The following is a 21,557-nucleotide window of genomic DNA, read 5'->3' as shown; positions in this document are numbered from 1 at the left end:
ATGCTACTTGACAAAATTACGAGGCACCACACAGAGGCGAAAAAGTACAGGGACTTGAAAAAAACGCAAACGTGTGTTTCCCATTCAACCGTGTTCCCAAACCAGGCCGTCATTTTTCTTCGCTTGTGTCATATTACACCAGGTTGACTGATTTGAGCGAAGTTTTTAGCAATCCAGCAAAACATGAGCAGCCAGTCTATAATTGATACTGTCTTAACAATCTGTTTCCACCAAATAAATCAAGATATTCAATCTCCTGCAAATACTAATGCGTTTCCGGTTGCTTTAAAGCAGCGGTGGGCAAACTACGGCCCGCGGGCCGCATGCGGCCCGGCAAAGGAGTTCATGCGGCCCGCCAAATGTTAGTAAATTTTAAAAAGATAGTTACCGAGCAACGCTGAATAGTATTATAACACAGGCGTACAGTTTTAAAAAATAAAAATAAATACCGCGGGTGCGACTTGCCGATACCTATACCATGTGCAGTATCTGTAACCGTACCATACTTTGGAACTAAACACAGACAATTTTTTTCGTGCTTTAGCCTATTGTTTCTGCCACGTTCTTATACAAATCGTCACTTGACATAATTTCTTCGTTCGATAAAAGTAAAAGCGATTCACGTTTTTAAATACAGCCCACTTTGCACTGTTGACGCGAAAATTTTGGTCACTTTGGATCAAGTTTACGTCTTTGCAGTACTTTGCAAACAGACAAAAAATAGCTTCAGTATCGTTAACACAGACCCGCACAACACCTAAAGATGGATACTAAATGCGGCTCGCATTGTTTAATGTTGGCGCAAGGAATTTATTAACAAAACAACGTGCTTGTTTATTTTGAAACAATTACAATTGTAGCGTTTCAACCAATGTTTGTCCAATCAAGTGACAACAAATTTATGCTTATAGCTGAAAATATGCTATGTTGATATTTTGGGCTAAATCAGGCGCGTACAACCTGCGGCCGTACGACCACATGCGGCCGCGGAGACGGGTTTGTGCGGCTGTGACCATGTTTATTAAAATACATGCACTGGAGGCCGTGACGTAACTAAAACTATTTTAAACTGCCAAAAACAAATTTCGTGTGACTGGAAAAAAGATTACCAGCCTATTAACTATATGCGGTGCCTGTTTATCCGCTTATTGTGTGCAAAGAATCCGAAAAAAACAGGCACAGCAATCGTCACAATACAGATTATGATGTCATAAACAATCAGCTTCGTTTAGCTAAACTTATGCACCATGTTAGCAACTATTAATCTAAGCATTTTAGGTGGCTTCAAATGGTATATATATATAATATAAACCTAATTCTTTACACCAGTTATTTTAAAACAAAAACAAGCAAGCAATTGGCGGCCGTTGGTGAATTACTATGCGGCCCGATAAGATTTAGAACTTTTGAATGCGGCCCTTGCACTGAAAAGTTTGCCCACCCCTGCTTTAAAGGCTTGCCTATTTAGATTATAAATTGCTACTGTAACAAACAAAATACGAAGTGAAAATGGATCAACTTAAATTCTGTGATTAGGATAGTGAAATACTTTCACTAACCCGACACACAGGCCTTTTAGGACGTGTTTTGTGTGTTCTGTTGTGAAAGGCTTCGCAGTGCGGTCGCCGACATCCAAGTTACACAACCCGGCATTGCGAAATTGCGTGACTCCGCTTCACGCTTGAATACAACAAGTTGGCCGTCTCCGTTTTTGATTTATTCCAACTTTTGCCTAACCCTGAATTACGCAACGAAAATTTCACGCTGGTGACAAGACAAGGACTTACACAATAGGAGTTCTCAATTACCAAGTTATATTAGCATGAGTTTGGCGATTTCCACTCAACACGTTGTCACCAGACCGCGACCATGCTTTTGTGTGCAAAGTCGTGACCTTCATGCTACGTCAACATGCCTTTCCTGTTTCTTAAATTAAGCTTACCGTTGCAATATTTTAATTTCCCAACATAGTGTAGACCAGGAGTCGGCAACCCCTGGCACGGGTACCAAGGTAGGCACGCATGGCACGCCAACCGACTGCTTGTTTACAGTTTTTGTCATGCCATTGTCTTAAAAGTCAGCCTTACATGCACAAAACACTCTGCTTTCTCTTTTTCCACTATTATTCAGAAAAACGTTGGCACGCGAGGTCATTAACACATGGAAATAACAAGTAAATTGGCACGCGTCGCTTAAAAGGTTGCCGACCCCTGGTGTAGACCATTGGATCTTGGCCTTATATTGGTCACCAAGATTAAACTTTACTGTATCGAGTTTGAGGCTAATGCTTCAGATATTTCAATTTCCCAACATATTGTAGAACAGTGGACTATTTGTGTTCGGTCACCAACTTCTAATTTCCCCCTCTGATAAAATTATAATGATAGTTTGTGCCTTACATTAGCAATAATCTTCTTCGTTCGATTGAAATATTCGACTTTGTGACCTAATAATCAGATTTATGACATTACATTATATTCAAGTAAAACTTAAATCAACAATATAGGTATCGTTGACTTTTAGAATGTACATAATTTTCCAACGTGTACTGTAGACGATTCGGAAATAGCGAAATTCAACTCATAACAACTATAGCCACTGAACTAGATAGCCAAACATCGATAAGCTATGTCAATTTGTTATTATTAAGAACTTAACATTTGTATGTACGTTCAAGTTGCAACAACAATTGCGGTCTGAAAACCTACGGAAGCATTGTGGGTTACCTCGCGTAGCTCGCGACGAACAATTGTCAGGACTGGTCCATCGCCATTGAAACAAAATGTTCCGACGATGTGTACACACTTCCCAACAGCATTGTTCCAAATTAAACGTCTACATTGTTCAAAATCATGTTTTCTTGTCGGTCGGAAGCAAATTATTGCTCCGTTGAAACACGTCCAAGCTTGTACCAATTGAAAGGGATTGCATAAGTTGAAATAATTCGACTGAAAACGCATGAATTGAGATGGAAGAATACTTTTACTTTATTCTTGCATTTATTCTTCGTAAGTTGTTTTTGTGAAGCAGAATGGTGATTAAGGAAAGTCGCGATTTTTTGGCCCATCCTTTTGTAACCATATAAATCAGAGTTTATCAACCGGTAATTATTGTATGTATAAAATAAGTAAGCACAAATTTCAATATGCTGGTTTAGTGTGTAAAAAAGGTTTCTTTAAAATTTGCCGGAGTAATCAAGACAAAATAGGTTGAAAATCTTTGACGCAAAACTCTTGTTAAGCTTGGTCACCTTTGGTTTGATGTACTGTGTTTGTACAAGAGAAAATGTGTGGTCTTTTGGTGCATTTTAGGAATTCGTAACTTGACTTCGTCGCTGGTTTGAACGTCGCAAAATTCATTGCACATATTTTTTCTGCTGCTCTTTATCCTTTTTTGCAGCGTAGTTGCAAGGTTTGCAATTCTTGCGCTATGTGTATTGGGTGGTCTCAATTTTGACTTAAGTGTGATTCTCTAATTTAATGCTTCATCTCACTGAGCCTGTTGTGCAGTTAAACTTGCACATGAGACACAACTTGTATGGATTATTTTTCATCTATTGCATACATGTGCACACATACAACACAGACATCATCATTGTCACGAGACAACTAAATTCATGGTTGCACGGGCCGAACATCACACAAACATTTGTTATTTCCACTTGCACCAGTTGAAGAATGCAGTTAAGACACACACAAGACAGATGATAAGTCAAAGCTACGTTGTTACGTTTGTACATATTTCAACTCATTCTATCAAAATACATTCAAATACAGGTTTTAAAAGTGGCATACAAGCAAACTTTAAACATTTAAGCAGTGCAGATATTGTTGATTAGATTAAAAACATGTATGCATGTACTATATATTGACATTTGCTTCTGTTTCTTTGTTGAATTTAGTTGCAGCTCCCGCCGTCGCCATACTTGTAACTCACAATCTTATAAGCGTAGAGGAAATTACGCCAGGTTTCCTTATCGTAACGATATTGCTTAAGGATAGCCTGAGGATCTGAAATAGTAAAAAGAAATTAAAATGCGACGTGAAATGTTCGTGAAGTTGTTGCGTTATAATTATTTGTGATAGCTATTTGTACCAAGCGTACAATCCTGTTGATCTTTCGTTTCATGTTGTACCAATGTTTTAATAATTATAAGAGTGCTAAAGAACTGCTCTTTTGCATAATATTTTATCTGCATTCTACACACATCGAATTTGGATATGTGTCTGCAAAATGTCTTTATGCTGACAACCATGTGCGCATGTTTCGGACAAACATATTTTTGACATATTTTGGTCTTAAAAAAAGGTTACATAAAAACGGATGCCTCAATTGGGCAGCTTTCACAAGATACTGGGACTTTTTCAAACTTACTGGAGTATTCGTGGTTGTAACAGAAGCAGAACTCACAACCGGATACATCGGTGTAACATGTTCTGTAGTATGGATCTCCCTTGCACATGTCGTAAGGGAAGTAGTTGTTGCAGGTTGGAATCTCAAATGGGACCTCAATGGTGTTTTCGCCCGCCCATTGGTAGTAAGCAGGGAAGAAACTTTCCACTATCCCGGTTCTCCACTTTACGTAGTCACAGAACCAGGCTTTGCGCGCTGCACATGGGCTGCTCGAGTAGTAGAAATAATCGCAATTGATTTCCGGAACTGAAAAAATACCAATAACAAAAGACATTTTAGCTGTTGTTTTGACAGCCAACACTCAACGTTTTTAAACACGTTTTTTGTGTCCGGTTTTGTTTAAATTTTGTTGGAAATTTGTTGTCAACAAGAGAATGCAGAGGAATCCTGTTGATTGGATTGAAGCTTTTTTATCCGAATCAATATAAGCTTAATTAGTATATTTTGTTTTTCATTTCACGATTGATATGCATTTAATCGGATTATGCAATTATCCAGTAGGCAATACCTCAATGACTTTGTAAAACATTTAAAAGTTTTAAAAAGTCCAGTTTCAAAAAAATACGGATCTGTTTATAAGTTTAATGGTGAAAATAGCGGCCCAAATTGACGTAAAAAGCAACATGCTTTATTGTTCAAACGTTTAGGCAAATGCTCATGCCATCATCAGTGATATGAAGGCCACATCAGTTACACCCGTTTATATACACTAGAGTCACATTAAATCTGATCATTTTGTAGTTAATTGTGTCGCTTACGTGCTGTGGGGGGCGGTGAAGGCGTCGTTATAAGACTGCAATCAGGAAGTGTAATACTTGAGAACAATTCTTCAATCACACGCAGCCCTTTCTCGATAGCTGGACGCAAACGCACCAAAGGTCCAGTAAGGAGTTCGTCGATGACAGTTGGCAACTTTTCTAAGTCGCATCTTTCAGTGAGCATTCTCTCAATACGACCCGAGAACGCCGTGAAGGCCCTTTGTCAAAACAACACAGCATTAGTGGTGCGTAAATGTGCCACACCTCAAAGTTAAATGATACATTTGGTTTATTTCCAAGAAAGACGATTACAAAAATTACTAGATGTGACTTGAAGTTAAATTTTGAAAGCGATATGGTTGTTTTTGCGAACTTAACTTCCACAAAATCGTTGTTGCTGTCGTAAAAACTGCACTTATTCCACCAAATGTTGAAATCGCTAAAGCTTTCTGCGACGGCGAACACTTACTCGCAAAGTTGTTGTTGGGTAGTGGATCCATAAAAATGGTTGACAAAGTCGAGACCTGCCCCAGCAAGATCTCGGACGATAGCCTCGTCGCAGACTGGGTTGGGAATATTTGGAATCATGAGGCTGTCGAGTGTTGGTAGTACCGGGATTACCCCGGGTGTCGGGCACACGTATTGCATGATTACATCGCGGACCAAAAAGTCGTCGATTCCAAGGCCTTGCAGCAATTCCAGTACGTTATCCAATGTTGAAACGTGCTCGATGGATGGCAAGATTTGCTGCAAACAAAAGTTCTTCCGTAAAACTCCCAATGAACATGAGAACAAAAGATTTTGGTCAACAAAATTCCAACTTACAAAGTTCTTGCGATTAACCATAACGTTTTATTAACTGACAACGAGCTAAACTTTAGGATTCAAATATGCGATAAAACAGATTTTGCGGATAACTAAAATCGCCTGCAAAACTTTTTCAAACTTGGTCACGACTTAAGTCACATTTAAATAATAACTTGAAACCCAAACCTAACTCGCAAAAACTGATAAAAGAAAACATCAGATTTTTAAAACTATTTTCGAATACTTACATTGTAAGCTTTTCTGACGTCTGGCAAAAAGTCGAGCACCGTGAAACAAGGACTGTTGAGACATTTCATTGCTGAACTAGCAAGACATTGGATCGTCGCATCCACGTTGTTTCTGCGCAAACAAGTATTGGTCTAACAGTTTTTATGGGCTTAAAAAACTTTTGTGCAACATGCGTGATGTTCATGAGTGATTAATTATAATGAAGGGTTCTATCAAAGTAGATTGATTCTGGAAATCGGTTTATTACCATTCTTGTAGCTATTTCTACCTTTCATACTATATATCAAAAGTTTGGAAACGTTTATTTCCAGGTTAAAATTAGCTAAGTATATTGTATGTACAACAAATATATTTTGCCTGTAAAGGCATCTTTGGTGCCTTTTCCAACAAGAATCTTATTCAAAAAGTATCCAATGAAGCAATTTTGACCTTCATTGTGTCATAAAGTTTGATCAGTTGAGTTTTTTCTTGTATTCTGCTGAATTCGTCCCCTTATGTTAAGCCTATTTTAAACCCTTGTACTTACATGCACATGTCGTGGTCGTGGTAAGGATATCCCAGGGCAAGAATTCCCACGCAACTTTGCACACGATGAAGGGATTCGCGCAAAGTGCAGTTGGGAAGAATTCTAACATCTGCAATTCAGCGTCGTTTAATTTAGAAAGACTCTTGGACTGTGATGACGCATTGGAAAAGTTGTTTAAATGTGAATGCCTTTAAATTAAATCAATGTACACCTGGCCGGTTCAAGGCGTTTTTACTAATCGCTGGTCTGCAATGACGCTTTAGGGCTGATCCAGGTTAAGAATTTATGTTCATCTTAACTACCTTTGTATTAATAATAAACGTTGTTTACAAGATGTTGAAAGTCAAAATTAAGCACTTCAAAAGAATGCACAAGAAAGTAGCAAGTTTGGTTTTGTTGGAAGACAAATCAGTTATTGAATTTAAACGTCTGTACTACCGTCTTCTGGTTCAGGTGGGCAATCTGCTGGTTCAATGAACTCGTTGCATGCAGTGGTGTTGCAGCCCGCAGCTGAGCACGTGTCAAAAACTGTTCCCGTAAAATTCTGGGCCAACTCGCAAAGGTCTTCGGCGTATGCCAGATCTTTGTGCAGACAAGCCCCGGACTGTGTTGCTGGAAAAATGGACGCGGTTGTTTTTATAAACAGAATGAAACTGGTTTTGTTTTCGTCAAATCTTAGAATTTTGTTTCAAATTGTGATTCAAAAATACGATTTTTAAGGAACTATTTTACCAACTACTCGACTTCATTAAACGTTGTTATCGGTAATTACCACAATGTACTCATTTTAACGGGACTCGCAATCACAACTCGACGATAAGAAACGATTTCTCCTCGTTTAAACGCAAATGCGAGTCCATCGCCAATTTAATGAACTTTAAACAGTCACTTACTGAATGTTGTTCCGTTTACGGATGTTGTGATGTTCCACGTGACGCAGTGGTTTAAAGGTTCGCATTCGGTCGAGGTTCTGTTGCTGAATACAACTTCTCCGTCTCTGGTTTTCACTATGACTCCCTCGTAACACCAAAGGTACCCGTGGGCGTTCGCTCCAATCACCATAAAAACCAGGCACAATCCCACTGCGCGAATCATGTTGATTCCAAATCGACGATTTTGTTTTGATTATAATCCTACGTGACCTCGTGAAAAAATAATAATTAGTAACTCAAAACTCAGAAAATGCTATCAAGCTCTGGCGTTTTTAATTTGAAGCAAGTTGTAAGCGGGCCCGAAATTGGAACCCAAATCCGAAAGTATAAGCCCGAAGCCTGGCCCGAACCCGAATCGTTTTTGAGAAGCCCGTTCAGGTCCGGAAGTTTGATTGGCAGTCCTCTCCACTAAAGCCTATAAAACGTACTACTGTACAGAATACATTTAAAAACGGCGTTTTAGGGCTGTTGAGCATTAGGTCAAGTATAGGCTACAGCCACTAGCTACTTAGTTAGGTGATTTGTCCTTAAAAAAAAACAGACACAGAATTTAAAGTCAGGCCCGCATCAGGCTCGTTTGTTCAACAAAACCTAAGCCCGAACCCGGCCCGAACCCAGTCTGAACCCGAACGACAAGTCCAGCCCGATTTATAACTCTGCTTTGAAAGTTGTTTTAAACTCGACCCTTTTTCGTGTATATATTTTTCTTCTTTATTCCCACCCTGGTTGCCATTAAGATTCACCTTCCGCGACGAGAACTCGATTTGATTTCCTAGTTTTTTTTTTGTGTAACGCAGACATGTTCCTCACGTTTAGTGGAAAAGAATGGATGAACTTTTTTTAAACTCACTTGATTAATAGGCCTGGCGTATTGTGATTTATTGATAGATAGTAATTCGAAGTTGGGTCACCCGAAACACGTTTGACCCCGCAGTTCACCCAAAGCTTCCTAAAAAAGGTATTTTAATGAATAAATGTAATTACTGAAGAACATGACGAGCCAGGGATTGTGTACATTGTTGGTGGTTTGTTGGATGGATATATGTTCTAGTCACGACTCGCTATTTGCTACCAGATTTGAAATCGGAACCGAGTATTGATTTGCCCAGAGAAAGAAACCTTAACAATGCCCTAACGTTATTGATATTTCTTTTTCGGTGGCCCGAGTGTAATAACTTAGTTTGCAGGACGGTTTTTGTCACCAAGGTTTTTCGCCGTTCAGGCTCAGCTTAAGACATGGAATACTTTGTGGACCGACCTAATGTATGTTTTGTGCTTGCAATTTTATTACAACTCAGTCATCACAAGTTACTGAAATTTATTTTAGTTGTTTTGTCGCTACAGGCTGCTTCAACCTACGTGTAATAGTAGCGTGTTTATTCAAACGATTTCATTGTTTCCGCGAGGTCTGGGTTACAACTCTGTCACGGACCGGTGCCTTGGGTTTGTCCAACCCTGGTCTAAAGCACTGAACAGGTTTAATTGCGAGCAGGTTGAGACTTTTTCATTCATACTTTCAACAACTGCTTTTGCGTCTTACGATAACAATGTTTGTCTGAGTTTCAAAATTTTCCAAACCTTTACTGGTTTTGTTCAAGTTAAACTTTATTGCAACTATTTGTTTAGGTTTTATTGGTCCTTTGTAGTTTATTTTCTTGTCTGACATTTTTGTTCCTTGATCTGCCTCATACTGTGGCATAGACACCATAATTTCTGCTTCTTGTCACTTGCAAACGCGGTCCTGTATGCGATGATTTGCTAAAGTAAATTGCATAAAGTTTGTTGTGTCTACGGTTCTTGCCATATCACACTGAGTTGCACAAAACACAAATTGAATGGATTGTTTTTTATCTATTGCATACATGTGCACACATACAACAAACTAATTCCATGGTTCTTATTTACACATGCAGAGAAATACATGGGCCGAACATCACATAAACATAAACATTTATTGTTGTTAGTAGTTTTCTGCTTGTACCAAATGTATGAAGAATACAGTTAGGACTCATGCACACAAAAATGATGAGAAATCAAAACTACGTTGTTACGGTTGTACATTTCAACTCAAAATACAGTTTATAAGCATTTAAGGATACATACTTTATTTAAGCAGTGCAGATATTGTTGATTAGATTAAAAACTCATGTACTATGTATTGACATTTGCTTCTGTTTCTTTGTTGAATTTAGTTGCAGCTCCCGCCGTCGCCATACTTGTAGCTCACGTACTTATAAGCGTAGAGGAATTCACGCCATGTTTTCTGATCGTCATTATATTGCTTAAGGATAGCCTGAGGATCTGAAATACAAAAACAAATAACAGTTATTGTGATGTGTGGTATGTACGTATTTCAACAATTTTCGGTAATAAAATGACGGTTTTACGGAGCACAGATACCTTTGTCTTATGTTAGGTCAAGATAAGTACTTCCACTTAGGCAAAGACTTACTGGAGTATTCGTGGTTGTAGCAGAAACAGAACTCACAACCGGACACATCGGTGTAACATGTTCTGTAGTATGGATCTCCCTTACACATGTCGTAAGGGAAGTAGTTGTTGCAGGTTGGAGTCTCAAATGGGACCTCGATGGAGTTTTCGGCTGCCCATTGGTAGTATGCAGGGAAGAAACTTTCCACTATCCCGGTTCTCCACTTTACGTAGTCACAGAACCAGGCTTTGCGTTGGTCGCATTTACTTTGCGAGTAGTAGAGATAATCGCAGTTGATTTCGGGAACTACAAAAATAATAGTATTAAAGACAGTTACCGGTTGTTTAATAACTTCGCAGTTTAAACCACGTTTTGTTTTCAAACCAAATTTGACTTTTTGGTGTTTGTTTGGTGTTACACGTTTGTTATGTGATTACATGGCATAATGTGTGTTATCTATTTGTTGCTTGTTTGCTACGGGAATATATCCATAGCGGTTTGTGTCATGTATGGATTTGAGATGGCACAAACTGGTCATATCCGGTGTATTGTTAACAAAAAGCGAAGTTATTGTTCTGTATCACTTACTTGATGTTGGACTTGGGGACGGTGGGGGTGTTGTTATTAGACTGCAGTTGGGAAGTGTAAAGTTTGAGAAGACATCCTGAAGAATGACGAAGCCTTTGCGGATCACTGGACGCAAACGTTCTAAAGGCCCAACAAGGAGGCCATCGAAGGCAGATGTAAAGTTGGTAAAGTTGCATCTTCCAGTAAGCATTCTTCCAATACGACCCGTGAACCCCGTGATGGCCCTTTATCAAATAGCACAGTGTTAAAATATTTTTAAAGAAATTTATACGCATAGGACTTTATGCGTATTAATAATAGCTTTCAAAATAAAGTCAGATTACTTAATGTAGCCTCATTAAAACGAAAACTTGAGGCAGAAAAAAGTGAGATGCTCGGACTGTTAATGTTATAAAGTTTATGTCAATCGTAAAGGGCTTTCAGTTTATAGCTTTTGACAGAAAGCACTGAACCAAATAATAAAACACTTACACGCAAACTTCTTGTTGGGTAGTGGATCCATAGAAATTGTTGATAAAGTCGAGTCCTGCCCCAAGAAGATCTCGGAAGATTTCGTCGTCGCAGACTGGGTTGGGCATATTTGGAATCATGAGGCTGTCCAGCGTTGGCAGTACAGGGATCACCCCGGGTATCGGGCAAACGTATTGCATGATTACGCCACGGGTCACAAATTCGTCAACTCCAAAACTTTGCAGCAATTCCATTAGGTTATCTAGTGAAACGTTCCTGATATAGGGGATAGCTTCCTGCAAACAAAAACACACATAAAACCACCAATAGATCTGTCAAAACTATTGATTCATTGCCTTCTTCCTTGGAAGATTTCTTACAACGCGATTGAACAGTTGTTGAAAGCTTTACATTGATGGTAAAGTGGTATATATTGAAGTTTAATTTCTAATGGAAAGATTTAATCATTTTGTTCCGTATCTTTCACGCAAACCACTTAAAACCTGCAAGTTTGTAATTGGTTTACAAGGAATTGTTTTGAATAAAATACAATTCGGTTTAAAATTGTTGAGTGTAACGCGCATAGTTTGGCTGTTTAATACTTTTTGGGTTTGTTTGTTGAAATTTACTTACGTTTAATTGATATCGGACGCCGGGCAAAAAGTCCAACACCGTGAAACAAGGACTGTTGAGACATTTCATTGCTGATGTCGCGAGACATTGGATCGTTGCATCCACGTTGTTTCTGCGCAAAAATTTTTAGTTGTTCCATCAGAGAAATGAACATTACATTACACAAATACTCGAGTCATAAACAGGTTAAGAATTTTCTGCCTATTATTTCTCAGTGCATTATCTAATTATATCTACAGAGTTAACCAAGTGCTTTCGGCGCGACTCCACCTAATTTTTTAAAACATCGGAATATTACAATTAACCTTTTACCACTCGGATTATTTAGGCTACACTTTTTTCAAACCGGTAAAACGTTAAATGTGTTATCATTCATCTCAGACCAGTCGTTCTTAACCTGGGGTAGACTACGCGTACCACAAATGTTACGCCGAAGCTTTACAGGTGGCATTGAAGTATTTAAGTTAAATCAAGAATTGCAACTCAACCGACCCTAATGATCAGCCTTGTTTAGGGACAAAATGTGGACATTCTTTTGGAATTGTGAACCAGATATTTCCTAAGTTTCATGAAAAGAAAAGGTCTATTTTCTGGTCTATTCATTCAAACAGAGTATACGTGGCATGTGTTTCGCGATCAGTATAAGGTTAAGAAACACTGTCTGTCTTAGTGATAAAAAACATGGTTAAACTTAACAAAGAAATTTTAAAGGCAACCATCGTATTCTGAATTCGGCTAAATTTCGCTTTCTAGAATGTTTTGAATTTGAAAACTTCAAACGCTTGTGTCACAGCTTATAGTGTTGAACGCTTGTACTTACATGCACATGTCGTGGTCATGGTAAGGATATCCCAGGGCAAGAATCTCCACGCAACTTTGAACACGATGAAGGGATTCGCGCAAAGTGCAGTTGGGAAGAATTCTAACATCTGCAATTCATGGTTTAAAATTTTGATACAAAAACCCTTGGTGTGTGACTATGCATAGCTAAAAGCACTATATTATTAGTACAGCAATGGCAGAAAACTGGTTAGGATTGTTTGCCTGAACTATGCTGTAAAATATATACGCATACATCTGGAATTTACTTGTTTACGAATTCCCTACTTTAAATTCAATTGAACTTACCATCCTCGGGTTCCGGGGGACAGTTTGGTGGCTCAACAAACTCGTTGCAGGCAGTCGTGTTGCACACGCGAGTAGAGCAATTGGCGAATGTCATTCCCGTAAAGTTTGCCGCCGATTCGCAAAGATCGTTGTTTTCAACGTAATCCTGGTCTAAGCAAGCCCCGGCCTGTGTTTCTGAAAAAAATGACAAAAGTCGCTTGTTTACTGTGAGGTTTTGACATAAACACTTTTAAATTCCGCAAGGTTTACCACCACTATTGGCGAGTAGTCCAAAAAACTTGTAAAAAAAAGTTTCATATTGTTACGGCCAAATACTCGCTTTTAGCAACTCACAAAAAAGTTGGTAAGCAGCCACAAGTCGTTTGTTTGCGAGTGTTTGCTAGCTCTTGTCAAATGGCTAGGTGCTTGTTTCTGCTACATTCTTCAAGTAGTTTCATTATAAAGGAGTCTTTACCCCAAGAGCATCGTTGCCAGTTTAATTAAAAGCACTAAATATATTCAAACATATACTTACTGTAGGCGTTGTTACTATCTGAAGTAAAGACGTAATCCTGTTTTTTATTTAAGATATAGTAGTATACACAGACACCGTCACACTGGACCGCAGTTCGATTGTAGTGGACCACCTGTCCAGCCCCGTCCTCAACAACATCTCCAACATAACAATACAGCACATCAGTACCTAAACCACAAGAAAGTGGTCGGTTTAGTCTCTCTACCAGTACTTCGTACGCCCTTGAAGGTTGCCATGCAGGTGCGCCCAGGCAGACAAAAATGTGTTACAGTGAAATTATTCCTAAAGTAAATGCCCGCAGCAGGAGGAGAGATAGTAGACGTAGCTGCGAACCGACTCAAAACATGCTCGCGCTGCCCACATGCTTCAACACTGGGGCGAAACAACTAATTCGTAATGCCCACACTGTGAACTACATAAGCAAGACACAGATCATCTTGTCCTAACATGCCCACACATTTTTGCACAAAACTGGTTAGAATTATTTGCCTGAACTATACTGGAAAATATATACCCTTACATCTGGAATTTACTTGTTTACGAATTTTTAATTCCCTGCTTCAAATTCAGTTGGACTTACCGTCCTCGGTTTCGGGGGGAATGTTTGGTGGCTCAGCAAACTCGTTGCACAGAGACGTGTTGCAGGGGAAAGGAACACAAGTGTGGAAATCCGCGCAAAGGCGCTTCGCGGGCCACAGCAATGTAGAATAGAACGTGGAACTTTTATTAAGGTTTCAATGATAATGACAATTGTTTTTGTCGAAACGTTTGCTTAATTAAATGTCTACGTTTTATTCCACATCGCTGGCAATTTTATTTTTGGTAAAACAATTAAGTTGCTTTCTTCTAAAAAAGTCAATGTAGCATACCCATATTGGACAGACACAAGTGGAAAATAATCATTGATTAAAATACCTACAAAATATATTTTTAATTGCAGTCAATGCTAAAATACGTTTTAGGTTTCAAGAGAACAATTTTTTACCAAAACCAGTTTCAGTTGCTTAACTTACTGTTATCTTGGGCGTATGCGCCAACCGTCATCAAAACCAAGCACAAAGTCAACGCACGAATCATGTTGATTTCGAATTCACACTTTGTTCTTTTTGTCACTAATTTCAAATCCTATTTGCTGTTGCAAAAAAGAAATATTTCGTTAAATCACAAGCACCTGAACGCACAGCAAGCTTTCTTTCACTGGGCGTTACCCCCGTGCATCCTTTTACCTGCCATTTGCTTTTTTCCTTTGTGTATTGTGCAGCTTCACCAAGGCTGCTGTCGCCCAACGTTTTTCTGCGAACCCTGAAACAATGATGCAACAAATACTGCGAGAAAAAAATACAAGAACCGGCGTTTTTTGAGGTGTTGTGGTGAGAAACGTTTTTGCGTTTTTTTTTCACCGCAGGATGATTCTTGTCAAATACACTAGAAATGTCTGCAGACAGTGCACACTGTTTCTCCATATTAGGTCTCATCAGTGCAACTGGTAACAGTTTATTACAGATTTGTATTGATATTGTGACAACGAACCGACATCACTACAATTTCCATAAAGTTGCTTAGCCATTGTAAACCAGTTTCTCCATGGTTTAAATCTGGTTGTGGCATATAACAGAATAGGTGAGGCATGGCTGTTTAGCCTGTTACTCTCAATAAACTGGAGTGCTGTTGGATGGCTTCTCTAGCCAATACGTCCTATCTCCTCTTGTCACCAGCTGCACTGATGTGACCATATAGGTCAAAACGCGATTTCATGCACCCTTATGATTCATTGGAAAATTAACTGCCGATTTTTTTTCTGCTTCCAGCTACCAAAATCCTCTTTATCTGAAATAAAACAAGGAGGTATAAAGTGGCATTTTTAGGAAAACGAAATGCATAAATGCATTTGATCTGTTGATTGTGATGCAATAAATGACTAATGCGAGTACATGAGATTTTTCAAAATTCCACACGATTTTACTTTCTCACGAAATCACTATTCAAACTAAAAGAGATTGTAGCATACCTTTAAGGTCCCGACCAAATCGCTTCACAAAATTATTTCGATTAAAGAATAATTTGTTTTGTTAATGTTGGGCATAAAACATCATTAAAAAAATTACAGAGGGGGAAATTCGAACTTGGTGATGTACTTTAGTGGGAAACCACACCAAAAAGGTTAAGAACCACTGCTGTAGTCTGTTATGACATTACACTTACATGTATGAATGGTTCACATTTCAGAAATACATATCATATACCGTCACTGCAACACTGTACCTTAAATTGCGTATTGCGACTGTTACACATTTAGTTTATTGGGTGAAATGTATGTTGTAGCCCACCTTGTTGAAAAACGCGTCTCGGGTCCTGTCTGATGTATTGTTTCCTCGCGAACTGGTAACAGATATGTCACGGACCGGTGCCCAGCGTTCGCCCAATACTGATCTAAAGGCCTAAGTGTATGGTTTGATGATCACCTTCAGGTTGGGCCTTTGCCGTGTTCACTCCTAACTGGTTTGTGCGCCTAACTATGGTTCAACTTAAAACATATGACCTTCAGCATTCAGGGATGCGTAACTTTATTATGTTTGTTCAAGTTTAAACCTCTTCAAAATCGCAGATTTTTTCTGGTCCAGTGTAGTTTATTCTCCAGTCCTACTTATTTGTTTCGCAATCTGTTCCAGTTCTTGACATAATAGCCTTATTTCTACTTCTTGTCACACAGAAGCTGGACAGACTTTACCTAGATTAGACGTTGATTTGCTAAATTACTTTAACGTAAATCTGTATTTAGTCTTCTGTTATATGAAATCATTGCCAGCCTTTATCTCACTGAGCCTGTTGTACAATGAAACTTGCACACGAGACACAATTTAAATGGATTGTTTTTCATCTATTGCATACATGTGCACACACACAACACAGACATCATTATTGTCACGAGACAACTAAATCCATGGTTCTTATTTACACATGCAGAGAAATGCACGGGCCGAACATCACATAAACATTTATTGTTATTATTTTTTGCTTGTTCCAAATGTTTGAAGAATACAGTTAGGACACACACAAAACTGACAAGAAATCAAAACTACGTTGTTACGTTTGTACATATTTCAACTCAATACAGTTTATAAGCATTTAAGGATACGGACTTTATTTAAGCACTGCAGATACTGTTGATTAGATTAAAAACTCATGTACTATATATTGACTTTTGCTTCTGTTTCTTTGTTGAATTTAGTTGCAGCTCCCGCCGTCGCCATACTTGTAACTCACGTACTTATATGCTGTGAGGAAATTGCGCCATATTTGTTGATCGTAACGGTATTGGCTAAGGATAGCCTGAGGATCTGGAATAGTAAAAAAAATGATTTGTTGTGGTGTATGAATTTCGATGGTGTCACAAAGAATTCCTTAAACCGGGGTAAAATTATCCTAATCAGTATATTTCACAAACTTTGTCTTTAAGAGCAAATCTGTTTGGGTATGTTGGTTTATTGCGTATTTGGGGATAAATTAATATTCGAACATTTGGTAGCGGTTGTTCCTTCTCAACCAAAAAGTCATGATTTCTTTGACTACAGGCGTTTAAGCTTCATTTTATTGCGTACCTTGCCAATAACAAGTAACTTGTAACGGAAATGTCGGGGCTATCGCGAAATATAGTAAAAAATCCGGATTAGGCGAAGATCCTGATTAACCAATGTCGATTAGATCAACCCTTGTTACATTTAAAATCATTTGTACCTCAAGTTTTGTCCGAATTATGCGAAGATCCGGTTTAACCAAGGTTTACCAAAACTTAATAACTTAGTAAAAATCTTGCATGTTTTAAGTAATCATATTTCGACGTGTTTTGGTGGTAAAAACGTGAGCACATATATTTTTGTCTTATAAGCACTTCTCTTGTCAAATACTTACTGGAGTATTCGTGGTTGTAGCAGAAACAGAACTCGCAGCCGGACACATCGGTGTAACATGTTCTGTAGTATGGATCTCCCTTGCACATGTCGTAAGGGAAGTAGTTGTTGCAGGTTGGAGTCTCAAATGGGACCTCGATGGAGTTTTCGGCTGCCCATTGGTAGTATGCAGGGAAGAAACCTTCCACTATCCCGGTTCTCCACTTTACGTAGTCACAGAACCAGGCCTTGCGTTGGTCGCATTTACTTTGCGAGTAGTAGAGATAATCGCAATTGATTTCGGGAACTGAAAAAAATAATAGTATTAACTCCCATTTGTCGATTGTTGATGCCTTCGCTGTTTAAACCATGTTTTCATTTCAAAACGAATTTGACTTTTTGCATCGGTTTAGAGTTTCACGTTTGTTATGTGATAACATGACATAATGTGTGTTGTCTTTTTGTTACTTGTTTGCTAGGGGAGTATATCCGTAGAGGTTTGTGTCATATATGGATTTGAGATGGCACAAACTTCAAGTGTTTTGTTAACAATAGTGCAAACCCGAGGTTTCAAGTTTTTGTTCTGTATCACTTACTTGATGTGGGAGTTGGAGGTGGTGGAGGGGTAGCGATAAGACTGCAGTTGGGAAGTACAATGCTTGAGAACACATCCTGCACAATTACAATGCCTTTGCGGATCACTGGACGCAGTGGTTCCAAAGGTCCAACAAGGAGACCGTCGATCGCAGTTGCCAAGTTGTCCAGTTGACATCTTTCCGTGAGCATTCGTGTAATACGGGCTTTGATGTTCGTCATAGCCCTTTGTTAAGGTAACACAGCATAAAAGATAAGAAAATTAAGTGAACATGTTAAAATATTATAAATTTAAAGTTTATACCGAGTTAATGACTGTAGTTAGTATTGTAGAAGTAATGATTTACACATTGGTAGCAACTACTCTTACACGAAACTACTACTCGCATCACGGTAAGTGTTGAGACCAAGGTGCTTCTAGTTGTCTAATGTTTCGTTTTAATTGTGACGTGTGGCTTTTTGAGTAACCAAGCCTTGTGTCTTAATGGCATGCTGTGATATAACCATATATCGTAACAGTGGGAACGATAACAGGTTAGTGTATATAAAATTTATAAACTGGTCCTTAAAAAAAGGTTATGATTGAACTGTTAACTACATAAAAGTTGAGTAGCTTCTAAGTTATTGCTTCGGACAGAAAGTGTTAAACCAAACAATATAACCACTCCAACACTTACACGCAAACTTCTTGTTGGGTTGTGGATCCATAGAAATGGTTGATAAAGTCGAGTCCTGCCCCAAGAAGATCTCGGAAGATTTCGTCGTCGCAGATTGGGTTGGGAATGTTTGGGATCATGAGGCTGTCCAGTGTTGGCAGTACAGGGATCACCCCGGGTGTCGGGCAAACGTATTGCATGATCACGCCACGGGTCACAAATTCGTCAACTCCAAAACTTTGCAGCAATTCCATTAGGTTATCCAGTGATGAAACGTGCTCGATAAGGGGCATAGCTCCCTGCAAAAAAAAAACACTTAAAACCAGCTCTTGATCTGTCAAAACTATTGATTCATTGCCTTCTTTCATAGAAGCTATCTATCAACGCGTTTGATCGGTTGTTAAAAGCTTTACATTTGTGGTAAAGTGGTATATATTGAAGTTTAATTTCTGATGAATAGATTCAAATCACTTTTTCCGTTTTTCACGCAAACCACTTAACTTAAAACGTACAAGCTTTCATTTGATTTTCAAAGAATTGTTTTAAATTAAGGTCTAACTTGGTTTTAAAATTTATGAGTTCAGAGCGCATATTTTGGTTGATCAATCGCTCTTTTGAGTTTGTGGAAATTTACTTACGTTTAACGCTCTTCGGACTTCTGGCAAAAAGTCCAACACGGTAAAACAAGGACTGTTCAGACATTTCATTGCAGAACTCGCAAGGCATTGGATCGTCGCATCCACGTTGTTTCTGTTCAAACATCAGTAAGTTTGAAACAAAAATAAGCAGGTAAATGGCGGCCGTTGGTTGAAAAACTTCAAACGCTCGTGTCACAGCCTTAGTGTTGAACCCTTGTACTTACATGCACATGTCGTGGTCATGGTAAGGATATCCCAGGGCAAGAATCTCCACGCAACTTTGCACACGATGAATAGATTCGCGCAAAGTGCAGTTGGGAAGAATTCTAACATCTGCAATTCAGGGTTTAAAATTTTAATAAACAAAAACACTTGGTGAATGATTGTGCAAAAAAAGTAAACTTTAATTTTGTGACAAATATAAAACTTTGTTTGCACTTCGTTAGTTTGGACAGCAATGGCACAAAACTCAGGGTTATAAGTCGTGCCTGACTTTACACTCTGCTTCAGTATTTTTTTAGCCCGTTGCTGAACCTGACCTAATGCCAAACAGCCCTAAATCGCCTTGTTGCTGACCAATTGTCTATTCTTCTCCATTGTGTTTGTTGTCTTGGCCTTTCCTGAGGCTTCGATGTATTGGCCTATCAACGAAACATTCGGGCCTAAACGGGCTTCTCAAAAACGATTCGGGCCGGGTTTCGGGCTTGTTTTTCAGGTTCGGGCTCCAATTTCATGCCCGTTTACAACTCTGACACAACTTGTTAGGGTTATTTGCCTGAACTATACTAAAAAATATATACCCATACATCCGGAATTTACTTGTTAACGAGTTATTAATTCTACTTTAAATTCAAATGAACTTACCGTTCTCGGGTTCAGGGGGACAGTTTGGTGGCTCAACAAACTCGTTGCATGAAGACGTGTTGCAGGGGTATGCAAAACATTCGTCGAAAGCCAATCCAGTAAAGTTTTCGGCCGATGCGCAAAGGTTGATGGTGTAAGCGTATTCTTCGTGTATGCAAGCCCCAGACTGTGTCGCTGAAAAAAAATGATTAAAAATCCGGTTGTTTTCTGTGAAAACTTGACATAAACGTAGTTATAAAAGTTTCTCCAAAGTTTAAAACCACATCTGGCAAATTTGCGAGCTTCTTAGGCCTACGATGTCACGGGCAAATAACCTACCCACCAGTCTTATTTTACCCATAACTACTAATTCACTTACTGAATGTTTTGTTGTAATCTACAGTTGTGATATGGTATATGACACAGACATCGTATGGTGCACACTCGGTGGAAGTTCGATTGTTGAAGACCACCTGTCCATCTTCGCCCTGAACGATACTTCCAACATAGCACCACAAGCGCTCAGTACCTAAACAGGAAAAACAAACGTTTGTAATCTTGGTTATTGCTTCACTTTCGCGAGCTATAATATAAACCAGAAGTCACAAAGGTACTTGGTCTTACTAGATATCTTGAAAAATTTAAAGCTTGAGTTAAACGTTAGAAGATAATTGAATGTAAAAGTATTTCTGCAACAACATGCAGGATTTAGTTGATCTAGTTTGAAAGGACGCATAAAATGAGACAAACAAAATTTTGTTATTTTGCGCGAAGAATCTTCTTTCTATTGTTAATTGTGATGGAATTTGCCAGTAGAAATGATTTAATTTTGAAAACAGTTTTGCTATTTAACAGTAGCACGATCTGACTCTAAAAATGTTGCACTTTTGTTGGTCCAGCAAAGGCGCTTTGCAGGCCACAGTTTGGAATGGCGCTGCGTTATAGCTCGTAACCTATGTGGTCCTCGCATGTTTTTTTGAATGTTATCCGACCCGCCGTAAAAAGTTTGGTGTCCCCTGATCTATATTAAACATCCTCTAAATTAGGTACCGAAGACGCGGACTTGAAAAGTAGTTTTACGAAAAACTAAAATTGACAACAATGTAAAATAAAACGTAAAATTTTTATTTCACTGATTATTTTTTCACTGATGATGACAATTGTTTTGGTCGAAAAGTTTGCTTCACAAAATGTCTACGTTTTGTCTACTGGCAATTTTGTTTTTCGTAAAACGTTTGAGTTGCTTTCTTCTAAATAAGTCACTGTACCCATATTAAACAAACACAAGAGGGAAAGAAGCAATAATAAAGATACTTAAAAAAAATAGCTTCTGGCAATGCTAAAAGATGTTTTCAGGTTTCAGGGCAACAATTTTTACCAACACCGATTTCAGTTGCTTAACTTACTATTATGCTGGGCGTATGCGCCAACTGCCATCAAAACCAAGCACAATGCCAACGCACGAATCATGTTGATTTCAAATTCACACTTTGTTCAATTTCAAATCCTA

General features: G+C 38.7%; 2 protein-coding genes across 2 annotated transcripts; both read right to left on the bottom strand.

Annotated features, from left to right (window-relative positions):
• Positions 1–9,582: 9,582 nt before the first annotated feature.
• On the bottom strand, positions 9,583–13,083 carry LOC145214627 (uncharacterized). Its single transcript, XM_080083186.1, has 7 exons — positions 12,916–13,083; positions 12,608–12,716; positions 11,788–11,899; positions 11,176–11,450; positions 10,705–10,928; positions 10,138–10,422; positions 9,583–9,986 (listed from the first exon to the last, which is right to left on the bottom strand). The coding sequence occupies exons 1-7, from the start codon at positions 13,007–13,009 to the stop codon at positions 9,874–9,876; spliced, it is 1,212 nt and encodes a 403-aa protein (XP_079939312.1). The 5' UTR covers positions 13,010–13,083; the 3' UTR covers positions 9,583–9,873.
• Positions 13,084–16,303: 3,220 nt separating this feature from the next.
• LOC145212816 (uncharacterized) lies at positions 16,304–21,557 on the bottom strand. Its single transcript, XM_080081073.1, has 9 exons — positions 21,454–21,557; positions 20,427–20,576; positions 20,069–20,242; positions 19,429–19,537; positions 19,205–19,316; positions 18,588–18,865; positions 17,913–18,136; positions 17,339–17,623; positions 16,304–16,767 (listed from the first exon to the last, which is right to left on the bottom strand). Exons 1-9 carry the CDS (start codon positions 21,515–21,517, stop codon positions 16,655–16,657), a joined length of 1,509 nt encoding a protein of 502 aa, XP_079937199.1. The 5' UTR covers positions 21,518–21,557; the 3' UTR covers positions 16,304–16,654.

The sequence above is a fragment of the Phallusia mammillata genome, chromosome 2 (genome assembly GCF_965637545.1).
Source record: "Phallusia mammillata chromosome 2, kaPhaMamm4.hap1.1, whole genome shotgun sequence".
Lineage (NCBI taxonomy): Eukaryota > Metazoa > Chordata > Ascidiacea > Phlebobranchia > Ascidiidae > Phallusia > Phallusia mammillata.
Note: the sequence above shows the minus strand (reverse complement) of the source record. Positions and strands in the feature narration are given on the sequence as shown.

What these genes read in the sequence shown, in the direction of transcription:
- LOC145214627 (XM_080083186.1), bottom strand. Translation starts at nt 13,009, where the DNA reads ATGACATTCGCCAATTGCTCTACTCGCGTGTGCAACACGACTGCCTGC. An exon ending in TCCCCCGGAACCCGAGGATG is followed by an intron (nt 12,717 to 12,915) that starts GTAAGTTCAATT and finishes CATGAATTGCAG; the next exon opens with ATGTTAGAATTCTTCCCAAC. An exon ending in GCGTCCGATATCAATTAAAC is followed by an intron (nt 11,451 to 11,787) that starts GTAAGTAAATTT and finishes TTTTGTTTGCAG; the next exon opens with GAAGCTATCCCCTATATCAG.
- LOC145212816 (XM_080081073.1), bottom strand. Translation starts at nt 21,517, where the DNA reads ATGATTCGTGCGTTGGCATTGTGCTTGGTTTTGATGGCAGTTGGCGCA. An exon ending in CGCATACGCCCAGCATAATA is followed by an intron (nt 20,577 to 21,453) that starts GTAAGTTAAGCA and finishes TTTCCTGTTTAG; the next exon opens with GTACTGAGCGCTTGTGGTGC. An exon ending in AGATTACAACAAAACATTCA is followed by an intron (nt 20,243 to 20,426) that starts GTAAGTGAATTA and finishes ATTTTTTTTCAG; the next exon opens with CGACACAGTCTGGGGCTTGC.